At 41.0% G+C, this 18569-nt stretch overlaps 1 protein-coding gene across 2 annotated transcripts in view; it reads left to right on the top strand.

The window, feature by feature from the left end:
• SPATA17 (spermatogenesis associated 17) overlaps positions 1-18569 on the top strand; it is a gene marked incomplete at its 5' end in the record, with an annotated part of 63000 nt that overhangs the window by 30018 nt on the left and 14413 nt on the right. For both annotated transcript variants that reach the window (XM_081114384.1, XM_081114385.1), the window contains 3 exons: positions 664-867; positions 3837-3985; positions 7735-7870. In XM_081114384.1, the coding sequence (XP_080970510.1) occupies positions 664-867; positions 3837-3985; positions 7735-7870 (489 nt within the window). The remainder of the gene's footprint in view (positions 1-663; positions 868-3836; positions 3986-7734; positions 7871-18569) is intronic.

Raw genomic sequence — 18569 nt, 5'->3', positions numbered from 1 at the left:
GAAGAGAGAGGGAAAGACAGAGAGAAACACTGATGTGACAGAAACACATCGATGGTTGCCTCCTGCACGAGCCCTGACGAGGGCCCGGGCTGGGGAGGAGCCCGAAACCAAGGTCCATGCCCTTGACCGGAATCGAACCCGGGACCCTTTGGTCTGCAGGCCGACGCTCTATCCACTGAGCCACACCAGTTAGGCTTGAGTACATACTTCGTACCTGAAACTGGCGCAAACCTTGTGTATTTGGGTTTGTCTGAGTGAATGTGTGGCTATAGATATGGTTCCATATACACACTCATAGTTAGGTAATGGTTAGATACAAAAAGAATGACTTAAGGTGCTTCTGTTTTGTATTTTTGTTTTTTTGGTTTTTTTTTCATAAATACAATGATATAAAATGCACCTTGTGTGGCAGGTCGAAACCATAGCTCAGTGGTTTTTCGCATATTTTGTCTTCAGAATCGCACGATTCTGAAACGGCTGGTGGGTCTGGCGTGGAGACGGAGCGTGGTAAATTTGAGCTCCCCTGGTAAATCTGAAATTTGCCTCCAGAAGTCGCTTCACACAGTCCTTACATGTATGAAAAATGTGGCAGTGCAACTTGATCTTCCTTTTACTTCCCGTGAAAATGAAAGACCCCAATCAAACTTCCGTCTGCCGTCCTAGATCCCAGGCGTATACAACTCGCCCTTCAGGAAGGAGCCCGACCCGTGGGAACTACGGCTGCAGAAGGCAAAGCCTTTGACGCCTCAGAGACCCAGAGCCCAGAAGAAGCGGCCCCACAGCCTCAGCAGCTGGCTGGCCTGCACCAGCACCCGGTCCTTCCCTCGCTCCCACACCCTGCCGCCCATCGACCGGAAGCAGTGCCAGGTACTCTTGGGCCCCCTGTGAGAATCCTTCCCACGGTCGATCGTGTGCTTTGCTGGTTTGTTAAAAGGTGACTGTTGTGTTGTCTTGGTGACCATAAAAAAGAATTATTTTTTTTTTATAGGACCTAACGTTAAGTAAGAAGTCTAAAGTATGCTTAAAACATATACCAAGGAAGCAATCAAATATTTCTTTGGTATTATTGAACTGTGTAATGTTTTGAATGGGAAGTTAACACACAGGATTTTTGGTTAAGATCTAGCCTTTTGTGTGAAAATATTGTGGGGTTTTTTTCACTTTTTAAAAAGTATATGTATACTTTTTTTTATTATTATTGATTTTAGAGAGGAAGGGAGAGAGAAACATCAATGATGAGAATCATTGATCGGCTGCCTCCTGCATGCCCCTACTGGGGACTGAGCCAGCAACCCAGGCATGTGCCCTGACCAGGAATCAAGCTGTGGCCTCCTGGTTTATAGGTATCAGTAGATGCTCAACCACTGAGCCATGCCAGCCAGACTGAAAATATTGTTATAAACAGTATTCATTATAACCTGTTGTTGCTAGAAAGATCATATGTGTTATCAAATATATTTAATTTAGTCTGTCCTTTGATGACCCATACCTTTACATATAATCTTTACATATAACTGTAAACATAATTTAGACTTTGAGTACTTTTAAGAGTGCTAGGGTATGAGTTGGGGAATGAGAGAGGGCCCGAAACAGTGCAAGACTCCAGTAGAAATAAACAGACCATATTCACTGTGGCCTGGGGTAGAGGCAAGGCGTGGAGTGGGATGTGCTGGGTGACAGTCCTGAACGTCCCAGAAAGCAACGGTTCTGTCATCCCCACCAACACTTCAACTGGGAATACAGCCGCCACCAGGCAGCATCCGCCCAGAACTGGGTTTATTTTGGTTCACACACCAAGCTCCCAGAGCTCCTGCCTATGGGTTCTGTGCGCAGGCATGCCTCTGTTTACCTCTCTCTGTATAAAAAATTACTCCAGCCCAGCCAGGTGGTTCAGTGGTTGAGCGTTGACCTATGAATCAGGAGATCATGGTTCGATTCCCGGTCAGGGCACATGCCTGGGTTATGGGCTCGATCCCCAGTCGTGGGTGTGCAGGAGGCAGCCAATCAGTGATTCTCTCTCATCATTGATGTTTCTATCTCTCTCTCCCTCTTCCTTCCTCTCTGAAATCAATAAAAATATATTAAAAAATATATATACATCAAATATATAGTAAATAAAATATATAAAGATACATAAATATATTAGTAATCTATAATAATAAAAGCATAATATGCTAATTAGACCAGAAGTCCTTCCAAAGGACCTTTCGGATGGGGCTGCAAGGAAAGCCGAGGTCCTGGATGCCTGCCGGGGGCCAGAGAGAAGCCCAGGTTCCGGTTGCCAGGGGGTAGCCGGTGCTGGCAGCTGGGGGAAGGAAGGCCCACTTTTGCACGAATTTCGTGCATTGGGCCTCTAGTTATATATAATAAATTAAAGTTCATAATAAAAGATATATATAAACATATATAGCAAATGGGGATGTATACATTATTATATGGTATATATATATACGTATACACACACATATGTACATATGTATATATATTAATAGTGAACTTGGAATCATGTTACTGTATCTTTAAAAAATAAAGTTCCAATAAAAATTCATTAACTCCTTTCCAATATAGCAATCCTCCTGTCCAGCTGTGAAAAGTACTAGATGATACTTATTTGCCATTTGTGTTATTTACGGTCCATGACTTTTATGGTAACTGGTTCCTATTATTGGTTTCTATTAATGTAAAACATAAGTGAACAGAAATGAGGCGTGAATCATTTCTTTTTATTAGTCCACTGTCTTCCCTCAGCGCCGGCAGGAACTCCAGCTGTGGCCCGTTAGGGATAACCTAGTTAAGGAAGGATAAGGAATCGGACTAGAAATCTGGGTCCCTTTTCCATCACTTCTCTCCCGCACAAGGGTGGCAAAAAGAGAAAACTATATGTACTTAATGCCACAGCAAAATCCCGAGCTACCTCTGACTTGTATTGTGCATTATGTGATGCTAATTCGTCAGACAACCGGTGGATTCCCATAACTGGTATCTAAGTAACTACTAATTTAAAGACAGGATATGTGGTGTATCACTTTTCCCAGTTGTGGCTTCTGGACTTGGCTATGCATTTGTGTGATTGCATGGTTGCTATTGTGTCAAAGAATTTTAAATAAAGAACACAAGAAAGAATAAAATAGAAGATTTGACATTCACCTAAATGACATTCACCATTCACCATTTTTGACATTCACCATTTTTTCCTTATTTTAGTGGAAAAAATGCTTGTATCCTTTTTCTATTGATAGTAGTGTTCTTTGAAAACTAAGCTCAGAATTGTTTCTACTATTTTTACTCAAAAAGGGAGAGGATTCTTTTCAAATTATGTTCAAAGAAACATGGTTTTTAAAATTTGAAAGTAGAGCATCTATAACTATAGATTTACCAGTTTTAGCATAAAAACTCTTTTGATGCGCAGAAAATTAATGTAACACATTTTCAATATCATCACTTGTACTAGTGTGGACATTTCTTGAAGATGCAATATTGTGTCGTGTATTTCTTAATTCAGAGAAGAACGAGTTGTAACTTAGGCCCGGCCGGCGTGGCTCAGTGGTTGAGCGTCGACCTATGAACCAGGAGGTCACGGTTCGATTCCCGGTCAGGGCACATGCCGGGTTGTGGGCTCGGCTCCAAGTGTGGGGCATGTGGGAGGCAGCCCATCCATGATTCTCTCTCATCATTGATGTTGCTATCTTTCTCTCCCTTCCTTTCCGAAATCAATAAAAATCTATTTTAAAAAAATTAATTTGCTAAACTTGCTGTGTTTTGTAGGCATTTGGTAGCCTCGATCATCAATAACACGGTAAGGGAATCCTCCGTAATGAAACGTCCTGTCTTGCCAGGGGCCCTTTCGTGACGTCAGTGATGTATTGAAGCAGCGCTACAAACCCTTGGAGCCCACGATGCGGGTGGCGGAGCCAATCAATACGTTAAAAGAGGCCAGAAGTGAGTTCAGAAGATTGGAATTGTCACGGAACGTTCAGGAGAACATGTGAGTCCTTAGCTTAAAAAAGCAGCTGTCCCGTGTTTGGGGCCTGAAGGGATCCACCACTTCCCATTTCTGATATTGCAGAGAATCTTTTATTTGTGAGAAAAGCTCAGGTCCCCGTGACCCCTCCCAAAACAACCATTTTCAACGACGTGCAAATGTTTTCGATAGGACAGTATTGATGAGGATATTGACTGCATATGTGTAATCAATTGTCGAATTGGATCAGGGGCCCACCCTACCCTCATCTCAACTTATTATTTCTGCAATGACCGTATTTCCAAGTGAGGTCACAGTCTTCAACGTGCTCTTCAAGATAAGCGCAGGAAGAGGGGATGGTACTATCTGACACAGAGAATGGATCGCCGAGGATTTCTTTGAGAAGTTACTTCAAAGCTTTGTTTGTTCTTGATCCTGAAGAAGCTCATCCCACTTTCTCTTGTCTCTTGAAGAAATGGTTTTCCTCATTCCTAGGCCTGCGTTCATGAAGCCAGGATATTACGTCAGCAATTAGTAAATAACTGGCAAGTTGTTTTTATGAGAAGCCCTGGCATTTATTAAATAAGTTTTTATTTATTTCTGAGAGAGGAAGGGAGAGGGAGAGAGAGATAGAAACATCAATGATGAGAGAGAGTCATTGATCAGCTGCCTCCTGCACGCCCCCTTCTGGGGATCGAGCCCGCAACCCAAGCATGTGCCCTGACCAGGAATGGAACCGTGACCTCCTGGCTCATGGGTTGACGCTCAACCACTGAGCCACACTGGCTGGGCAACTCTGGCATTTACTGATCCAGCAACTGTGTGCATGTCAGAAATAGTCCTAGGCTCTGGGACGTAGCACCAAGGAAAATAGAGGTTCTATTCTCATGGATGCTTCTAGCTTCAACCGAACCAGGAAACCTAATGCAATTCTGAGCAAGCGTTGTCATAGGAGAGCTCCAGAAAATGGTCAAGCGTGTGCCAAAGACCATCAGTGCCATGACTTTTGTGTGTGTGTGTAGAATTTGCTCTGGTTTTGGATGATCTGGATTTTGGTAGAGAAAAGAAAAGATAAAAGCAGGTGGATCGTTTCAAAACTAAAAAAACATGATGGCCGGAAAAGTTCACAGAACAACAAGACCAGTTTGGCAGAAACTAATTTTCACATGAGAAGCAGAGGAAACAAACATTGGGCCAGGCTTCTGGCCGAGGACCTGAGGGTTTATCGGTAGATAATGAAGAATTATTTAAGGCTTTTGAGTAAGAGGGTGCTGTAAAAAGAATATGAATTTGTTGATTGTGAGACAGATGTACTTAAGAAGAAATACGCTGGAAGGAGGGAAACCCAATAGGAGAATATTGCAATCATTTTGGTGGCAGGTAGTGGGATGGAACTAAGCTGATGGCAGGATTCAGTATTCCACTCTTGTTCTTTCCTTTCTCTTTCTTTCCCTTCTTCTTTCCTTCCATAATCTCTCTGATCGCTTCTGTTGAAAAGACACCGACTACCGACTGTATGCCAATGGCTGCCCCTCCCTACAGCTCTAAGTTCTTACTGCAACATCCCAGATTTATATTTCCAAAGGTCATCTTTGTTTGCATCTTAACTGTGTGTCCCAGACTCAGAATGTCCCACACTGGCCTCCTCCTCCTCCTCCTTTTTCTTCTTCTTCTTCTTTTTAAATATATGTTTTATTGATTTCAGTGAAGGAGAGATAGAAACATCCACAATGAGAGAGAATCATTGATTGGCTGCCTCCTGCACGCCCCCTACTGGGGATCGAGCATGCAACCCGGGCATGTGCCCTTGGCTGGAATCGAACCCAGGACCCTTCATTCCGCAGGCCGGCACTCTATCCACTGAGCCAAACCGGCCAGGCCTGCTTCTTGTCTTGAGTGTGAATTGCAGGCCCAACGCTCTACCCAGGGTAGGGACATGTGAGTTTCTCTGTTCTCCTTCTCCAGCGTCATATTGGTCCTCAGATTCTCCTTTCTGCCTTTTAAATCTCTCTCCAATTCACGGTTGCAGCTTCTCCATGTGGCTAAGCATTTGTGTAATTAACTATTATCATAGTTATTAAGGAAAATATTTAGAATTTTAATTAAAGAACACAATTTAAAATATAGCCCTTCGGGTCTCAAGTTTGATTCCTTCTGGTCAAGGGCACATACCTGAGTTTCAGGTTCGATCCCCAACCCCAGTCAGAGGCAACCAGTCGATATGTGTCTCTCACATCAGGGTTTCTCTCTCTTTCTCTCTCTCCCTTCCGTTCTCTCTAAAAATCAATGGAAAATTATCCTCAATTGAGGATAAACAGAAAAAAAAAAGTCTTTTAAATGTAGTGTATAGAAACGAGACCTGGTTCTGTTTATTACCGAAGAATAGTGATAAGGAAGTTCAACACACCTCAAAACTTTTTTCGACTTCTGTGATTCTTCAAACACTTTAGCCCTCTGCAATCCGCACGCTTTCTGAACAGTTATTGTATTATGGTAAATAGGCATTATCCTATGTTTTCAGAGAGTGTTTTCTTAACAATTCTACTTTTATTTGTAACTCTCCCATTTGTTTTAATTACTAGCGCAGTGTGCAACATTTATTAATCAGCGGAGCCTTTTTAAGTTAAAATACTAGATTAGCTAACCCCATTAACACAGAACACTCCAAACAAGCAGTAATGAGAGAGGTAGTTAGTGTGCAAATCGTATCACCCACGCAGTGCTCGGGGCACCGTTAGCATGATTACCCGCTTTTGATCCAGGCTTCTGCCTTTCCCAGCCCATTTCCAGCGGAAATTTGCAAAGAGCTGCCTCCATTTCTCCAGCTTAATTTTTTTTTTTCCTAATGAAGTCTGGTGCTTTAGAACAGTGGGGACACAGATAATAAGCTTGTGTATCATTAGGAAGTTCTAGAATTTGTCTACAAAAGATCCTTTTCTTAGCTGTACGGTGACGATTGCTCTCTCGTTGTCCCGTGTTTCCTTGAAAATAGAATGTTTGTTTTTTTGTCTTCAATAAATGACCAAGAATAGTGGAATTTTGTTATGACAGACCTCTAAGTCTAAAGACTTTAAGATGTATAACATCGACATAATGGACAATTTGGAATACTTTCTGAGAATATTACATACGCTTTTAGTGTATGCAGACCAACACGTCATAAAACTAGGACAGAGCAAGAGTGGTATGAGGGCAAACTGACCCAGTGCATGCTGGGTGGCCTGACAGCCGGGCTGAAGAATGTAGGCTTGACACAACAGGCAACTGGGGTTCATAATTTGTCAGTTTGAGTTATCTGCCAGTGAAATAGATGGGTTGGAGGAGAATCTAGAATTATATAAGTCCCTATAAAAATGGGGGGAAATGAAAGAGAGTTATCAGAAAAAAATGGTAAGTGTAATTTTTCTTATTTGGGAAAAAATAGGAAATATGTTAATTCTCAGTGCATCAAGACTATAGATTTGCAATGGTCCCATTTTTCCCTGAAGCTAATTGGCTGTTTTTAAATTTTCCTTTCTGAGACCTCTACCAGTTGTTCTTCAACTGCCCAGACATTCAAGTAATGACGTGTTTGTATAAACTTCTGCATGCCCCCCATTGGGGATCGAGTCCATAACCCAGGCATGTCCCCTGACTGGGAATAGAACCTGTGACCTTCTGGTTCATGGGTTGATGCTCAACCACTGAGCCACACCAGCCAGGCTGAATTTTTATTTTTTTAATCAAACGTCTCTAGAAATCCAATGAAGAATAACACCTTACTGTTCTTTCAGGTTTTTGCCGTTCTCTTCCTACCATAAGAAAGAAAGGTACGTTCCATCAATTCATTTATCAAGCAAGTATGGTCCTGACGCTTATGGATATCACCGTTTCAGAGATGAAAGCCCTAACAAGTGGATCGGTGGCAAGGTGAGTTGACGCAACATTAAAAAAAATAAGAGTCCCCTTGAAAAGGCTAAAAGAGACAACAAGTATGAATTACAATTAATACCTTCTAAAATACAAACGACTCAACATTGGATATGAAGCTACTTCAGAAGACAAAGATCCTTATGCAATTGTCTCTTCCTAAAAGAATACAGTACTTGTTGGCTTTCTACAACAGGTTCACTTCATGCATCCTGACCTATTCCAAGAATACGCCTGTATCTCACTTAAGTAAGCAGTTTATGGAGATGTGGAGATTTTGGGATACTCATTAAAAAGAAAATAGTTTATTTGGGTGGTGGTGTTTTTTAGTAGCCATTGTGTACCCTTCTATCCTTTTAGAATGTACATATAGTTAAAGAATTAGTGATGAGTAATTGTTCTTGTAGACCCTGAAAATTAAGGAAGAAATGTATAGGAATTCTTTAAATTTTAATGAATCATTAGTCTACTTAACCCTACACAAAACCACGTAGAAAAACATTAAATGCAAATTTAAATTTCTCTTTCTCTCCTCCCCTCCCTTCATTTTCTCCCTTCCTTTCCTACTTCGTCCCACCTTCCTTCAATCTAATCTCTTCAAATAACCGGATTAAATAAACAAGTCATCCCTCTCTGTAGCAGTATAACCTGCACAATACCGAAGTAGTCATTCTATTACCGATATGTAAACCTTAGAATTATTAAAAATATTTTTATTTCAATTTGATATTAAGTGATTTGGGTGAGACTTGTACCCCATAAACTGCTAAAATCAGGCTTCTTTTTCTTTTTTTTATAAAACTTTGTTTCTTGATCTCAGAAATTGGAGGCCACAATTTACTCATTTTTAGTTGATTAAAGACAGTTTTAGGGAGGTTGGAGTTGTGACGTTCAGAATGTTGAAGAAGGAAAAGGCTGGAGTGGTTTTAGGCTTCTGCTAGGGTAAGACGGACTATTAAAAACTTGTAAATGCACGTATGATGTGGTTGAGCCCAATAGATTGCTTTCAGCCAAGTAACAGCTCAAGTATTTTCGGTTCCTGTTCTTCACCCTTTCCATCGTGGTTGAAGATTGTCTACACAGAGAACTGTCTTTCTCTTCTACCATCTTTAAGCAGAGAGATTATAATTTTCAAATAGTATATCACACAGTTGTTTTGAAGGGTGTCAGTTGAGAGAACAGCAAATGTTAATCTTTCTCGAATTACACAAGATTGATGAATATGTCAAATATTTTTAATATTTTTGCTTTATTTTTAATGTAGTAATATGAATAACACTATACAAAGATATCACAAAGTCAGGGAGTTGAGAGTAAATAATGCTATTTTCTACTGAAAGTATGATAATCAATAATGAAAAATAACATATATATCATTCTTCTTGAGAGTATAGAGGCCAATTATTAAAAAATAAAGTACAAATGATATATAACTTAATTATATTTCTTTGATGTACTTGTAAAATGCCTGGAGTTAAATTGTGTGTTAAATGGCCAAACTTTTTAAGTGCTGGTATCTACTTTGTATTTATACATTCTTCATTGTGCTCGTTTCAATATCTGAAATTGAAGTGAAACTTAATAAGGGGAATGTACCAGTCACTATTAATTTAATCTATTTGGGTAGATCTAAAAGTGTTGGACAATTAAAAGCTCCGTATACTAAAAACATTCTTTTGATTGTCAAAACATTTACATATGTTTGTGTTAACCAATGCAGAAATGATGATCTAGGCCCCTCTATCTTTTTTTTTAACATGTTTTTTATATATTTTTAAATATATTTCTTTATTGATTTCAGAGAGAAAGGGAGAGGGAGAGAGAGAAACATCCATGATGAGAATCATTGATTGGCTGCCTCCTGCACGCCCCCTAGTGGGGATGGAGCTGCAACCCGGGCATGTGCCCTTGGCCGGAATGGAACCCGGGACCTCCCAGCCCACAGGCGGGCGCTCTATCCACTGAACCACACCGGCTAGAGCTAGGCCCCTCTATCTTAATTGGCATTAGTTTTTATGTTCACTTTAGACAACTGACTTTAGTGGGACTGTTCATCTTTTCCTTTGTTCGCAAAACTCGGGAAGAGACTGATGTTGGCCTGCTTTATTGATGGTGAATGACACCGGCAGAGCAGCCTCTTTTTTGTGTGTTTTGTTTTGTTTTGTTTTGTTTTGTTCACGTGCATTTTGGTCCTAAACAAGAACCGAGAAGCTCCAAAGCATAGAAACATCCAGCACTCCAGAGAATTCATTTAGAGGGCCTAAGCATATTGCACAGAACATAAAGCTGACCTCTACCGCCGAGGGCTCGGGGAATGGAGGGGGCTGTGGAACGTATCAGAGGTTTAATGTGGCACATCGCCTTCTGCAGAAACTTGGGTGGGACCGGGGCCGCTTGCCCGTCGCACCCGGTGATTGAATCCGCTGTCACCGGGACCCTGGTCGTAATGAGCATGCAGCCTAACGACCGTGATTATGATGATGGTAATTGATGCGCCCGGGCGGCGTGCGGGCCTCATTACGGCTGCGCTGTACATGGAGCCGCGCGCCTCGGTTAGGGGCGATTTTACTTCTATGCCCCAATTGCCATAAAATATGCCTCTGTGTTGCAACAGGCCAGCTTCACAGAATTTTAAGAATCTTCCCGTACGTGTTGATAGATGACGATGCACTCGCGGAAAAACAGCCCCTTGCAGTTTGTTTGTTTTGTGTTGTTTCATTTCATTAGTGAGTGTAAACAGTTAAATCATTAGGCGTAATTGAGAGGAAATATTTTGCTTAGGAGGATGGCCTGCAATAATCCAATATTCAGTTGGAGGGCTTCTTTTTTTTTCCTTTTTCTCTCTCACTAATACATCGGGGACTGAAATTCTTTCATTTCCTCCCTTTTATCACCCTGGCGTCAGACTTCTTGGGGTCAGTAGGTTTCAGGAAAAGTATACGTTTATATAATTTTTATTATAAATCAATAGGTCCGTTTATATTTGCGTGTAATATTTATATATACTCTGTCTAGTTTGTTATGCACTTTAGAACATTGCACAGAGCCAAATATTGGCATGTCATTGGCAGGAAAAATATGTAACCTATAGAATGGTTAAAAGTGAACTGTTGAGATGAATATGTTTATACGACCTTTGCTTTGTAACCACTGTCTTGCTTCTAATAGATTCCTTACATTGTGTAGTAATTTTCAATTATGGTTTTAAAAGTGGCTTTGAAAGAGTTTCTGACTTGAATTTTAACTTATGAATGAAATTATGTGCAATGATGTGTCCAAGATTTTCGGTAGATTAGATCAGACCGTATTAGTCTGTAAGTCTTAACCTAAGGGCTCAATTTGCATTTGAATCTAAAATATTACTTTTGAGTAATGAGCAAACATAATGGAATGCATTTTTATAAGGCATGGTAAGCCATTTAAAAATATTTATTTTGTAGCTGCAATAAAGTCTGAGATTGAGAGATCTATCCGATTATTGTTTTTTGGTTATATTGTATTCATTTTTTACAGAGAGGAAGGGAGAGGGATAGCGAGTTAGAAACATCCATGAGAGAGAAGCATCAATCAGCTGCCTCTTGCACACTCCCTGCTGGGGATGTTCCCTCAGCCAATGTACATGCCCTTGACCGGAATCGAACCTGGGACCCTTGAGTCCGCAGGCCGACGCTCTATCCACTGAGCCAAACCGGTTAAGGCTGATTATTGTTTTATAAATACGTTTTATTGATTTCAGAGAGAGGAAGGCAGAGGGAGAGAGAGAAAGATGGAAACATCAATAATGAGAGGGAATCATTGATTGGTTGCCTCCTGCACGCCTCCTACTGGGGACACGCAGCTCTGAAGAGAGGACGGCCAATGTTTTCTCCTGAGATTGGTAAGATTTGCATCAGCACAGGTAGGACGCTTGCCCCAGATGTGCACCTGGCACTGTGGTGAGGGCCAGGATCTTCATTTGGCAACCAGAGGCTTTACACCTTGCCTATGAAATTTTCCTTCGGAAAGTTTTGAACTCCAATTATGAAGAGTTCCTCATGAAGTTTATCTCTAAAAGTTCAACATATGCGAGTCTTCTCTGCATTATTGCTAATCCAGAATAACAACAGTTACATTTTTCACTTCTGGGCTTCCTGCTGGCTAATTCATTTGAAGAAATTGTTCTATCATGAAAATTAATATTGTGGATTTAATTTATTTGAACATGCTTAACTGAATATTTCCCCCATTATGCCTAAAAACAGCATATCTTCTCATAAAGACATTATTCACAGAGTTACTTAACTAGGACATTTATAGTCACCCTAAAAAAGATGCTAGAAGCCATATTGCTACAACTTGTAACTTCTGCTATGTAAGTGGCAGGTTGATAATCATGTTATTAACTCTGCATTAATTTACAAGTTACTTTTTATGTGGCTGTTATAAGGTTACATACTAAAGGGGAACATTTAAATCTGCTAGCGTGTTGAAAGTTTAACAAATATGAGATATCAGATAATTAACTAACTAAAAGGTAATCACTTGATAGTCCCAGGCAGCAACTGACTGTAAGGATACTAATGAAATACTATCAAGGCACAAAAGTCATCGAAATATTTCACAATGTTGGCTGTAAGGATACAAATATTGACCTTCCTTTCTTATTAAATCTATTCCAAGAGCTATTTGTGAAGAGTTTGCTCACCACAATTGGAATATTTAATAAAATCTAATTCTCCTCCTCTGTAACTCCTTGGTTGAAAAATGTGCTCCCTTGATGATGATCGAGGGCTTTGGAGAATAAATGGATTTTAAGGAGAAAATTAGATGGTCCTTATTATGCTGTCTCACTAGCGAGGCATTGTCATTTGTCTGTTGTATTACAAATGCCTTGCTTTGCCTACCTTCTTCATTTAATCGTGCAACTTGCCTGTAAGCAGCATTAGAGGGGGGAAAAATGTGGCTGTATTACTCTTTCAATTGATTTCTTTGCTTATCCATGCGACAGCTCACACCGATTATGCTCAACACAGAACTCATCTCCTCCCGACACCCAGTATCTTCCCAATCCCTTCCATCCACAGTGACTGACTCACTTGTGCCCAATACCAGGAGACAGACCAGTTTCCTCCCTCTGCTTCCTTTAGAGCCCCTCTCCCAAGGGAAGTTCAATGTAGCTGGCAAGTTTAGTGTTTAGAAGAGTTAAATGCTGATATTAAAATTGCATTCACAACCTGGCCAGTGTGGCTCAGTGGTTGTGTCGGCCCATGAACCAGGGGGTCACTGGTTCAATTCCGGTCAGGGCACATGCCCAGGTTGCAGTCCCGATCCCCAATAGAGGGTGTGCAGGAGGCAGCTGATAAATGATTCTCTTTCATCATTGATGTTTTTCTCTCTCTCCCTCTCCCTTCCTCTCTCTAAAATAAGTTCTTAAAAAATTTAAAAATTGGATCCAAGTCCAAAATTAATTTTCTTAGGGTACCTAAAATATGTTTTATGTGCATTCATTCAGTGTTTTATTACTTTCATTCTGTATTCTTTCTGAGTATGTTCCTTTATGAATCAAATGATTCATCATTGGAAGACTGGGCTGGAGGCCTATCTGTCCAAATGTTTTTGTAGCTCACCAACCTAGTACCATGTGTCAGGCTGACCTTTAGGATAGCAATGATGAAGAACAAATAGCATTTGCAATCTACTTTTTCCTCCACTTTTATGTCGTGTGTACTGTTTAAGAAAATCGCTTCCATTTTATTTGTTGACTTAATCAGTGCAAGTTCATTTATATTGCTAAAGCCTACAAACCCTGAAAAAAGGGGAAAGCATTTTCTTCAAAATAGCAATGTTTTAAAAGAACTAAGTGGAATTTGAAACTATTTTTGTCTGGAGCCGAAACTTTGCTGACTTCAATCTCTATGATTTTTGAGACACCGCATATTGTTCTTCTAATTGAATGCAGAAATCATCTGTCATTTTCATGTTGACATTTAATGTGCATAAATAATGTCCAAAGGGTGGAAGCAATCTAATCTGCAAGTATGAATATACTTTCTGGTTCTAACAGCATAATTAAGGCAGTACAGGCTGTGATATATAAAATGTATACTCAGTTTTGAAAGTAAGTTTCCATATTCACAGCGAGTATGACCTAAATTTCAATGTACAGTGAAAATTCTAAAAGTATTCCAGAAAAAAAAAAAAGGATAGGATATATTAGGTATATTTTTAGCTAACATATGTACTTATTTCTTTCACCCCGAAACATTACTGATAAAATTTGTCATGCTTTGACTTTCGAACTCTCATCTGACTGATCTGTAGTAGACATAGATGCTGATAAAAAATGGATATGAAGTTGGATGATTTTGTCGACTGGGAGATGTTCAGATATTAAATGTTCAGTATTCGGTATTCTATGAAGAAAATCATCCAAGAATGTAGCCCATGTGTGTTATTAAATATATTTTTATTGATTTCAGAGAGGAAGGGAAAGGGAGAGAGAGAGAGAAACATCAATGATGAGAGAGAATCATTGATTGGCTGCCTCCTGCATGCCCCCTACTGGGGATCAAGCCCGCAACCCGGGCATGTGCCCTGACCTGGAATCGAACCCTGACCTCCTGGTTCATAGGCCATGCTCAGCCACTGAGCCACGCCAGCTGGGCTAGCCCATGCATTAATATTCCGTAAAGTTACCGCTTAGTAGTATTACGGTAAAATAATCATTGGTAAACTTAAGGATTGATTTTTGATGACACACTTTCAAGACAGCTTCTTTCTACTACAGGTGCAATAGAGCATAAAATACTGCCTCAGTAAAGTCTATTACTCAAAGCCAAGAAAGACACTTCTTTTCAAGTTTTCCCTCTTTCCTGTATGTACTTTTTAATTTTTGGTAAATGAATAATCATTTTTTATTGTTGTTATATATCATGACCTCATAGGATGACAGTCTAACTTTTTTTTTAATTTATAAACATTATAGTCAAAAAGTTAGTTGCCTTCGGATCACATTAACGGCTGTACGTCTGTCTACTGCATACACTCAGGATCTGTCTGTCTTGGCCCATTGAGCTCATTAGTCCTTTCTGCTCAGCTGTGAACACACCCCCCTAGAGGAAAGTCATCATCGGACGGGGTAGGAAGGAGAAATAAATATTGAAATCTGCAGATCAAGGTGATGCTCTACCCTATGGTTATTTTCTCTGTGGAAGTATAGTGAGGAAGAGTGGCGTCAGACACAGGGTCCGTTACAAGCGCATGTTCCATGGTCGTGGGCTTGGACGTCTGCGCCCAAGACCTGGCCGGCCGCACGGACTCACCGGGTCACTAATGTAAGCCAGGTATCTGCTTTTCTTCAACTTAGCCACGTGGTTTGACTTCTCTTTGCCAACCTCAGATCTTGCATTTACGTGATGTGAGAAGTGTGATTTAAAATGCAAGAGTGGCAATGTGGGTTTTACGAAGAGACTGCTCTTTTTCTTCAGAAATGATGTTAAGACTTCAAATTAATCATTTGATATCTTTTCTGACCTCTGACTCTTTGGAAAATCTAATTGAAGCTATAGACCTTCTCTCAAGAAAAAAAAAAGTGCAAATATACAAATGCATAACAGCATTTGCATGCCATCAATTTTATTGGACACTAATTTTTTAGTTTAGAAATGAAGAAAAGTGTAACCATTTTTTTTAAGTCTTTGCTTACGGTTATTACTCCCAAGTGTCTGCTTTATAAAGATGTGGGAATGAATCCAAATTTTGCAAGTATTGAAATTATATAAAAATAAATTCCAACGAAAACAGTACCATGGTTGCACTTGAGTAAGAAGTTGAAATGTTGGGCTAGGCCTTTCAGTATGGCAGTGCCCCTACCTTTGACGTGATCTGATTTCAACCTTTTGTTCAAATGGCGAACATCTTAAAAATAACATTTTACTAAGGTCTGTAGTGTCCAATGGAATTAGAACTCCAATGACTTGCTTTGTCAGAGAGCAAAGATTGGAGTAAAGGTGTATTAAAGTTTTCTACAAATCTCTAGATTGGACTCTTGTCCTTTTGTCTTATTTTTTGTTCTTAAACCACTGAGGTTCTGTGTTTTGGAGTCTGCATCTGTCTGTGACAGCGGAGAGTTAGAAACCCGTGTGTCACGTTAGGGACATTGAAGCAGAGGTGAACTTCAGCAGAGATTGGGAATGTTCCTGGATATAGAGGGATTTCCGCCTGTACGGACATAGACAGATTGTCATTTTCCACTTCAGCCTGCAGGAGCACTTCCTCCAGAATTAGTCGGTTTAATGATCTCCCTCTAATCTCATTTTCCGGAGTAAGAGCTTCTTCAGAAGGATTTGTGGCTTCTCGGCACCGTGCGTAATATGCGTAATAGTGCATTGCATCATAACAATAAAATTCTCCAGGTAATCCAATCTGTGAGCGAACTCCTTGTGTTGTCCTAGCCATGGTTTCACACTTCTCCCAAGTATTTTGAAACTTCTACTTTACGTTGACTCCTTACCTTCAGGATCTTTCATTTCATATTCTGCTCTCATTTCGTCTCAGCCATTCTCTGAAAAGGCTCCGGCTCTGAGGCTGACTACCATAGAGGAGTGTGCACACCTCCATTCAAGATTTGGGGGCAGCATCTTTGAGAGCCACTCATGCTAGTCTAGAATGAAACAACCAAGATGGTGTGGGAAACTTTTTTCACCCAATAGTCAAACCAGAGGTGTTCCCAAAAATTGTAGATACTCTATCTAATCATGAAGTTATGAGATGTTTCCTTCCAATTGAAGTTATGCTCAACAAAAGAACTTCGAAACATGCCACACCTTGACCATAAACTGGACTTATTGGGTTAAAATATTTTATTCCCATCCAATTAATTTCACCTCTTTCTCGTTTCTATTTCTCACATGACTACTCGAAAATTTAAATTATGTAAGATGCTTCCACATTGTATTTCCGTTGGCCAGCCCATCTCTAGGTGACATATGTGCCCAGTTGTTTGAGGTGAAAATGACTTGATTGTGATGGAGTCTGTGGAAAATCTCCACCCCTGGAAGCTCAGACAAGCATTGTCCTCTGATGTTGTTATGTTTTTTCACTTTAACACTTCTCTGCTATGAAGTGGATTTGAAAACATGACCAGTTTCTTCAGCTATGACTCCTCCCTCCATGTATCACTAAATTACTCCTTTTAGTTTACAGGTCAGTTCAAGGAACAAATTTTTTTAAAAAACACAAAAAAACATAGTTTGGGCTTAGCAATACTTATCTTAATGCAAATAATTAAATAATGATACAGCCAAGGAGATTAAAAATTAAGAGAGTTTGGCAAAAATTTTAATGACACTGCATATAGCCATTACACTATTGATTTTGGATAAACTTGGCCTATAGCCAAAGGACTAAATCAGTTTTGTTTTAAGGAAACTAAGTAAGAGTCCCCTTCCTTCCATCCCTCTTCATTAGATTTCATGAATTTATATTGTGGAAAATCAAAGTATATCCCCTTCATCCAGGCCTGAGATGACATTGCTCTATTCATAAATACCAGTGACATGAATGTAGCTTCATAGATTATTGAACACATGTGGTCTTGGAAGATTTATAAACGTATTTGAACGATGTCTCCATCATAGAAATATACGGAACCATTCTTTTGCTGATCTGCACAGTTAAGGAAGGAAGAAGCTAAAACTTGAGGCAAAGTACACCGATCCAACTTCTCAATATTTTGGAGGCTGAAAATCCTGATATCAATGAACTAGGGGTCCAGTGCATGAATTCGTGCATCTTGAAAGGAACTGTGGGCAGCAAGGCTGCGGTAGGCACAGGGGCAGGTCTCGGCCCATCCTCTGTACCCCTGCCAGGCCCCTCCCGCTTCTGTCTGCTGTCAGCCCCGCTCCCAAGCACTGACAGCACTGGCCCCACTCACACCCACTGATGGCACAGAGCAATTGGGGCTGGTGCCAGCAGCGGGTGCGAGCAATGGCTGCTGCCCCGATTGCCCCTCAGGAGCAGGCGAGGTGGAGAAGCCCTCAGGGGTGAGGAGGGCCGGCAGCTGCCACTCGCACCCGCTGATGGCACCAAGCGATTGGGACCGGCCCCCGGCACTGAGCAGAGGGTGCACATGGTGGCTCCTGCGCTGACCGCGGGTGCAAGCAGGGCCGACGCCGGCAGCAGGTGCGAGTGCCAGGGCAGGACGGCAGTGCACGGGAGCAAAGAATCTTCAGTAAGCACTAGAGGCTCGCCCCGATGACAGCAACCAGCGCCTGCCTTGGTCTGGTGCCCCCGCTCACCTGCTCCACCATCCCACTGCGGCCGACGCCCGCCATGTTCCCCGCACACCCCCGGTGGCCAGCGCACGTCACAGCAACTGGTTGTTCAGTTGTTCCAGTTGTTCTGCCGTTCGGTCTAGTTGTGTATTAGCCTTTTATTGTATAGGTTAGGTGTGAGTCTTAGACCCTGCAAACAGGAAGAAAAACCCATCAGAAATGCCCCGGATATTAAAAGCGACTCTGTGCTCCAACGTGAGGCCGCTTGATGGAGTGGCGTGGTGTCACCCACGTCCTCTCTCTAATGCTAAAAGTAATGCACATGGACAGAGTGACAATCACCGCCCAGCCTCCCATCAGCAATAATTAATCTTTCCGTTAACAGAGGCCAGAAAAAGCCTCTCACCAGCCCCTTCGGAAGTCTGAGAGACCCTGTGTTTTTGATG

The sequence above is a fragment of the Myotis nattereri genome, assembly GCF_964212035.1.
Source record: "Myotis nattereri genome assembly, chromosome: 20".
NCBI classification, from domain to species: domain Eukaryota; kingdom Metazoa; phylum Chordata; class Mammalia; order Chiroptera; family Vespertilionidae; genus Myotis; species Myotis nattereri.
This window is presented reverse-complemented; position numbering and strand designations above follow the sequence as displayed.